A 7,511-nucleotide genomic window follows, 5' to 3' on the forward strand; every position below is an offset into this window, starting at 1 on the left:
TTATTAATAAGATTTTGTTATTTGCCACATATATTTATTAATTAATATTACATATATAATATTAAGGCTGCTACATCTATATACATATATAAACATAAACTAGTGGGATGCATTATTATAAAAGTAATTTATTTTTCATTATTTCACAAATGATATTAACAAATCAAATTCTCCAAATGTAAAAAATAAAATCATATTTTTTAATTAAAAATTACTTAATTTTCTTTTTAATCATTAATTAATTTTTTGAAATGCGTAAACAAATATTATTTTTCGTCAATCAAATGGGACTTTAATTTATACTATTTATATTTTTTTAATTTTATAAGATAATGAAGACGGCTGCTATTTAGAGAGCATAATGAATTTAATAGACTAACTAATAAAAAAATAAAATTTATTATATCTTTTAAAAAAACTTCCATAAAAGTTTGAGCAGTCAAAGTCTCCCCTTGCCACCTTTTGCTCCAACTCTCCCTATTTATATGTGATGAGATGGAGATTAGAAGCAGCAAGAAACACGCATGGAAGATATGTTCTTCTCTCTAGCTTTGCTCCTTTCATTTCTTCTTCTTGCCTTCAACTTCTGCTTACGAAGAAGCACACAACACAGAAACCTTCCCACATCCCCATTTGCTCTTCCAATTATAGGTCATCTTCATCTTGTCAATCTTCCCCTCCATAGATCTCTCCATGCTCTTTCGCAAAAATATGGTCCAATCATTTCTCTACGATTTGGTTTCCGTCGAGTGATAGTTCTATCATCGCCGTCCATTGTGGAAGAATGCTTCACCAAAAATGACATTGTTTTCTCCAATCGTCCTCCCTTAACCATTCTCAAGTACGTTACTTACAATTGCACCACCCTTGGAACAACCTCATACGGTGATCACTGGCGCAAACTCCGCCGGATAGGCACTCATGAAGTATTTTCATCGAGTCGTCTCAATGTCTTCACAGGCATCCGGAGGGACGAAATAAAGATTTTCATGAACAAACTCCATAGTGTCTCGAGCCATGATTTTGCTAAGGTAGTGTTGAGACCAATGCTCATGGAGCTAACCTTTAACATAATGATGCGCATGGTCGCTGGGAAGCGATACTACGGCGAGGAAGTGACTGCAAACGACAAGGCAGAGGCAGAGGAATTCAGAGAGATGATAACGGAGATGTTTAAATATACTGGTGCCTCATATCTTGGAGATTTCTTGCCTTTTTTGAAGTTGATTGACTACCAGGGTTTTTTGAAGAGAGTGAAGAGACTTGGCAAGAGAACTGATAGATTCCTGCAAAATCTCATTGACGAGCATCGTTGTGCAAGTCCTGAGAGAAAGAAAGATACCATGATCGGCCATCTTCTTTCCATGCAAGAATCACAACCAGAATATTATACAGATGACATTATCAAAGCCCTAATTCTGGTTAGTAATGATGATGATGCATCTCTTAATTTCTAAGCATTTCATCTTTTGATTTATGTATATGTTTTCACTTGTATGCATCTCTTAATTTCTACAAAACACAATGTTTTAGCATTTAGTATATGAAACTTAGCCTAGATCCGGCAATCATAGACTAAATAAATTGTAGGCACAAACAATTGGGTCTCCCATAAAATAAAAAAAAAAGATTGGATTCATATATTTATACCTTGCAATTGGCTTGGTGTAAGATGGATTAGATCTATCTAAAAATTTCCAATATAGAAAAATACTTATCTTGGATCAAGTCAATTATAAGGCGCAGACAAGTGGATCTCTTACGGGAAAAAAAAATAGAACCTACATATTTATGCATTGAAATTTGTTTGATTCATGACGAATTATATTAGATAAAAAATTTTCATATAGAAAAATATTTATTTAAACACTATAGACCGAGTTAATAGTAAGACACAAATAAATAGTGAAAAACATTTGTTTGGACCCGATCTATCATGGATCAATACTCCAAATTACAAATAAATAAATTCCATGAAAAATATATAGAATACACTTTAATGTTTTTTGGGTATATGATTAATTGGATTCAGCTAAAAATTTCTCTTGATATAAGATATTAGAAAAGAATAAAAAATACAATTATAGTTATCTTACTTAGATCGAATTCTTTTAAATATATAAAATTTTATAATATATTTATACTAGTATTGAATTCAATTTAAATAAATATTTTTAAGTTAAAATATAAAAAAAAAATTCATATTTTTTAAAATGAGACTTATTAAATTTATTAATTTTAAAAATTTATAAGTCATAAAAGTGAAATCTTACTATACATATTTGTGAAATTTTAATTTTTTAAATATTCTCAAATGGCTTAATTAACTTAACCATCTTTATTCTCAAATGCACAGGATGTCATATTTGGTGGTACCGAGTCAGCTGCGGTAACATTAGAATGGGCAATGTCGGATCTACTCAATCACCCAGAAGCTATGGAGAAAGTAAAAAAAGAACTGGACATACATATTAGTGAAAACAGCTTGATGAATGAATCTGATATTTCCAAGCTCTCATATCTTCAGAATATCATTACGGAGACCATGAGATTGCATCCACCAGGTCCATTGCTTATTCGACATTTATCATCTCAAGACTGCAGTATTGGAGGATACCATGTGAAACCCAATACAATGCTGATTGTTAACGCATGGGCTATACACAGGGACCCTGAGGTTTGGGACGACGCAACTGGGTTTAAACCTGAGAGGTTTGAAAGCAGTGCAGGTCAAGGTTCTGAGGTTTACAAGTACATGCCATTTGGCTTGGGAAGGAGGTCGTGTCCTGGAATGGGTCTTGCAAATCGTGTTATGGTGTTTGCTTTGGGGTCTATGATTCATTGTTTTGAATGGAGGAAGGCAAGTGATCAGAAAATTGATATGTCTGAAGGATATGGGCTCACCATGCCAATGGCTAAGCCATTGAAAGCAATGTGCAAGGCTCGTAGTGTCATGAAGAATAAGCTATATTGACATCAGGATTTTCCTTGAACATGTAACTTAGTGCATTTTCGGCTAAGCTTGTTTAGCAGAAAATAATATATATATGTGGAAAACATTTGGGAAAAAAAATGTTTTCTAATAAGGATTATATTAGGTTGGCTGTGATGTTTGAATTAATTTTCTTTTTTGTTTCTGAATTTAATATGTAATAAAAGTATTGCTTGTGAAAAACTTTTTTTTATTATTTAATTGCAATATTCAAAGAAAGATAATATTAATACTTTCATCCAATTTGCTTGCACATATCTAAATTATCTGACATTCTCAGTCAACTCATACTAAACATATTAACTAAAATTCATAATCTATTTCTCAATAGCTATAGCAAATAATAAATTTCCCATAGATCAAATCTTCCTTCCTTCTTCTCTTTCAATGTGGAAATAAACTAGATCAATTAAATAATTCAAAGACATTGAGAACAACAAGCGTTAGACAATAAAAATCAATTCAAACAAAGTAAATAAAATTAAATCTCAAATTTAATTAAACTCCCCTAATATGTAATAAAATTATTGCGTGTGAAAAACTTTTTTTTTATTATTTAATTACAATATTCAAAGAAAGATAATATTAGTACTCACAGGTTTAATCTGATAATAAATGCATCTGTGTAAATTTAAAAGGTTTCAGTTCTACTCTTCCAAATTTCAATTTTTAATTTAAAAAAAAATATATTAATGAAATTCATATATAACTAATCGCAACATCATCCCTAAATTTTAATTTTATAATCTAAAATTTTTTAAATTTTAATATGAAGAGCGTAAAATCTCTTGTGTGATCTATTACCACTTTATCAATTAAAAATAAATTAAAATATTTTAAAATTAATAAACTAAAATAAAAAGACTTTTATTCCTTTTAATTTATAGTGCTCACAAAAAGGTAAGAGAGGGAGGGAAAGAGCGAAGGCTTGCATTGATTGAAACCATAATCATGCATAGATCCAACCGATAAGGATAAATCAACCAAGTGATTTGTTGCCATTAGAAGAACCAATGTGATCTAGATGAGTTCTCTACTGCCTTCCTTTCCCATCTTTTCTATTAGAGAAATCACTTCAATCCAATTTATTTGTACAGATCTAAATTATCTGACATTCTGTCGATTCATACTAAACATAATAACTAAAATTCTTAATCTATTTCTCAATAACTATAGCAAATAATAAACTAATTTTTTAGAGAGAGAAACTATATCTTCCTCTAGTCTCTGTGAACTTGCTTCTAAGGACTCACTCCTTTAACTGTTTTCCGTTTGTCAGCCTCTTCTGCCCCTTGGGGCAGAAGGGTCTCCCCTTCCCAGTCTCATGCGGGTTCCCTCTCCTTTAACTGTTTGTGTTTTCTTTTGGAAGCAGCAAGGCTTACATGCATAGGGTTTCATTTGGCTGCTTTGTGTTTTCATTTCTTTTCCTTGGGGGTTTTCCTTTTCTTGACTAGATGCAGGTGGACTGTCGGGGATGCACTAGGAGAAGAGCTCAAACTTTGCTCTGCATGTCTACCAGGTGCATTGATCTGAAGCTCCAAAAGTTAGAATCATATATACATCAGCACTTCAGTACGGTTCGGATTTGTTCTCTCTTGGCTTAGAGGTAGCTTTCATTTTTCTTGGCACTGCACATCCAAACGGCTTTTATTTCGTCCCATTTTCAGATGGTCTACTTTAAGGGGCGAGAGAGTTGGTGTTGGCTCCGCACAACGGCCCCTCTGCCTTTGTACAATTCCTTTGGCTGTGCTTGTCTTTGTCTTGGCTACCGAAGGCTTACGTGGTTCTGGGGTTTGGATGATCCTTAGAGGTTGGTTCTTCATTATGTGCAAATTTTTTTATAATGGTAGCCTTAGCAGTCTCAACTTTGATCGGAGCATAGTGAGAGCAATTTTTCAAATTATGCATAATATAAAAAATAATTTTAAAATCATGTAGGATCCGAAAATATTTTCGGATCCTGCACGCTAGTTCGACACCTATGATGTCGAGCAAATGGAAGTTCGACACCATGGGTGTCGAACTTTACTTAATTCAGCTTGTTCGGCACTGCCACGGGAGCAGTGTAATCTGCTCCTGTGGCTGCACGCGTGGTGTGTTCTGCACCCAAGGTGCCGAACATGCCACAAGAAGAAATCTCTTCAGCACTATAAGTGCCGAAGAGCTTATTAAAGCCTGCAGGGGCCTGCATGCATGCAGTGGATGGCCAGCCAGCAGGCCCTGCATGCATGCACCTGCATGGGCATTGCACAGGAATTTGTTCGGCAGTGATACTGCCGAACAAATTTCTGTGCGGTCCGTGGGCAATAAATCCCAACGGCTAGTTCGGCACCATCACTGCCGAACTAGCCAACGGCTATTCCCCCACACACTACTCTATAAATTACTTTAACCCGCTCCTTTTCGATCTCTCTATAAATTACCCCGTCCACTACTCTATAAATTACTCAAAATCTGCATTATATCTCAATAAATTACGTTCTATAAACTATTTATTCCCCTCTACAAATTTCACAAAATTATTATATCTACTCTTATCGATTCGACTACAAAAAAAGAAACACATGTAAATTTTAAATATTTTATATTCTAAATTTTTATTTTTTTATGTATATAGTAAATTGAGATCAAATTATTTATTAATCAAATTCTTTTTTATCAGATAAATGACAGTTCCTGCATATGCTAATATTTATTGGGATGGTAATATTATAAATAGTTGTAATGGTTACGATTATGATGGAGGTTTTTCAAAGATTATTCCAATGGGTAAAAGGATAAGTTTTAATCAATTGGTTAGTAAAATTGCTTGTGCAATTGGATTATTTAAGAATAATGAATTTATAGAGACAATTAGTTTTAGAAAGCCTCAATTGTGGATGGATCCTTAAAATTTGAATGTATGGTGATATGGGGTGAAGATGATGTATCTAGTATGTTTAATTACTTGTATCAAATTGGTGGTATACCTGGTATAGAAATATATATTAAGATACTTCGTTGTGTTGATACTACAAATGAGGATGCTGATATTGGTCCATCTGGAACTGCTGTGGAATCAAATGATGAACCATGTAAGAGCAAAATGGGGAAAATGATTATGGTTTATCTGATAGTCTTGCAGGGTCGTCAATTAATTTATCTGATACAGTAGAGAATGAGAATGAGGATGGAGCATAATAAGAAAACTTGTATGGGTGGGGAATCAAGTAGATAAATATTGTAAAGAATTCAGTTAATTATTAAATTATTTTTAATGAAGTATTTTTGTTGTGTAACATAAGAATTACTCCATATAGATTTGTAATGGCGCAAAACATTTCTACTTAGTTCTCGCCATGACATATAGTCTTTTGTTTTTCCTTTGATAAATTGAATAATATGAAATTTGAATTAAAATGAAAGAGAAATATTTGAATATATCATTAATTAAATTCTAAGTTTTTCAAATTGCATGTGCTTACCTCTCCAACTCATTCATAGGCTCCATTTCATGAAGTTAATTAGTATTGAAAATTTTAATCTCATATAATGTTTTTTTATGACTAACATATAAAACTTAAGGAAGGAGTCATGCTCCCTTAGCTAGTAGTATAAAGTTTGTTTTATTTTTTTTATTTTAGAAAAAAGAAATTCTATAATCAAATTGTGAAATCTCAATAATTATTCCTTTAATGCTGAAATAGAAAGGAAAATCATATCATAACTTAACAAAAACAATAAAATGAAACCGCCTCTTTGGTTGATGAAGTCCAACCATTCATGCAAAAGCATCAAAACATGAAGCATAACAGAATAATACCAAAGCATAAGGTTATTGTAATGACCCAGAAACCGGACCGCTACCGGCGCTAGGATCCAGATCGACTTAAGGTCGCCAGGACCCGTAGCAAGCCTAACATACATTCTGTACAACTGGTATAATCCCATACATGATCAAACATACACATAAAAAATTTTAACTTTTCTCTTACCAAGCTTGACCTGAGCATGCACTATACCTGTAATCATAAAAAAACCCCTTACTGGAGCCCTCATCAAATGCTCCAATTGGGTCAACATAACATATATCAAGCTTGGTTCAGCATTTCTCAATATAAAAACATTACATAAAGATCATGAGACAATGGGATTAACCAAACACTCGGGCCAAGCACAACTCTATCAATTGCATTTCATTATAACATTTTACATTTTCTTACACATCTTTACATTACATCATGTCCACTTCTATTCTATTACAACACATAACCATAGCCTTAACTTGCTGACCTCCTGAACTATCTCTGTCCCTGCAAACCTGGGGGTTAAGGGAAAGGGGTGAGCTATAAAGCCTAGTGAGCAGAAACTATATAAAAATAAACAGTTCATTAAAACATATGCTATCATGGAATGCATCACATCACAAACAAATCATATCAAGGATGAATTTGTCACCAATAGCCCTCTACATAGAAATCTCATATCATAACAAGTTCAGCAATACTCTGTGCCAGGGGCTATACGGCCACACCTGGTC

The 7,511-nt window shown here is 33.2% G+C and overlaps 1 protein-coding gene across 1 annotated transcript; it reads left to right on the forward strand.

Annotated features, from left to right (window-relative positions):
* Positions 1-524: 524 nt before the first annotated feature.
* On the forward strand, positions 525-2,974 carry LOC122723064 (isoflavone 3'-hydroxylase-like). Its single transcript, XM_043953809.1, has 2 exons — positions 525-1,421; positions 2,357-2,974. Exons 1-2 carry the CDS (start codon positions 525-527, stop codon positions 2,972-2,974), a joined length of 1,515 nt encoding a protein of 504 aa, XP_043809744.1.
* The last annotated feature ends 4,537 nt before the right edge of the window (positions 2,975-7,511 follow it).

Source organism: Manihot esculenta, chromosome 2, assembly GCF_001659605.2.
Source record: "Manihot esculenta cultivar AM560-2 chromosome 2, M.esculenta_v8, whole genome shotgun sequence".
NCBI classification, from domain to species: Eukaryota; Viridiplantae; Streptophyta; class Magnoliopsida; order Malpighiales; family Euphorbiaceae; genus Manihot; species Manihot esculenta.

Coding starts and splice junctions, on each gene's coding strand:
- LOC122723064 (XM_043953809.1), top strand. CDS start 525: ATGGAAGATATGTTCTTCTCTCTAGCTTTGCTCCTTTCATTTCTTCTT. Junction 1,422..2,356: donor TTATCAAAGCCCTAATTCTG/GTTAGTAATGAT, acceptor TCAAATGCACAG/GATGTCATATTTGGTGGTAC.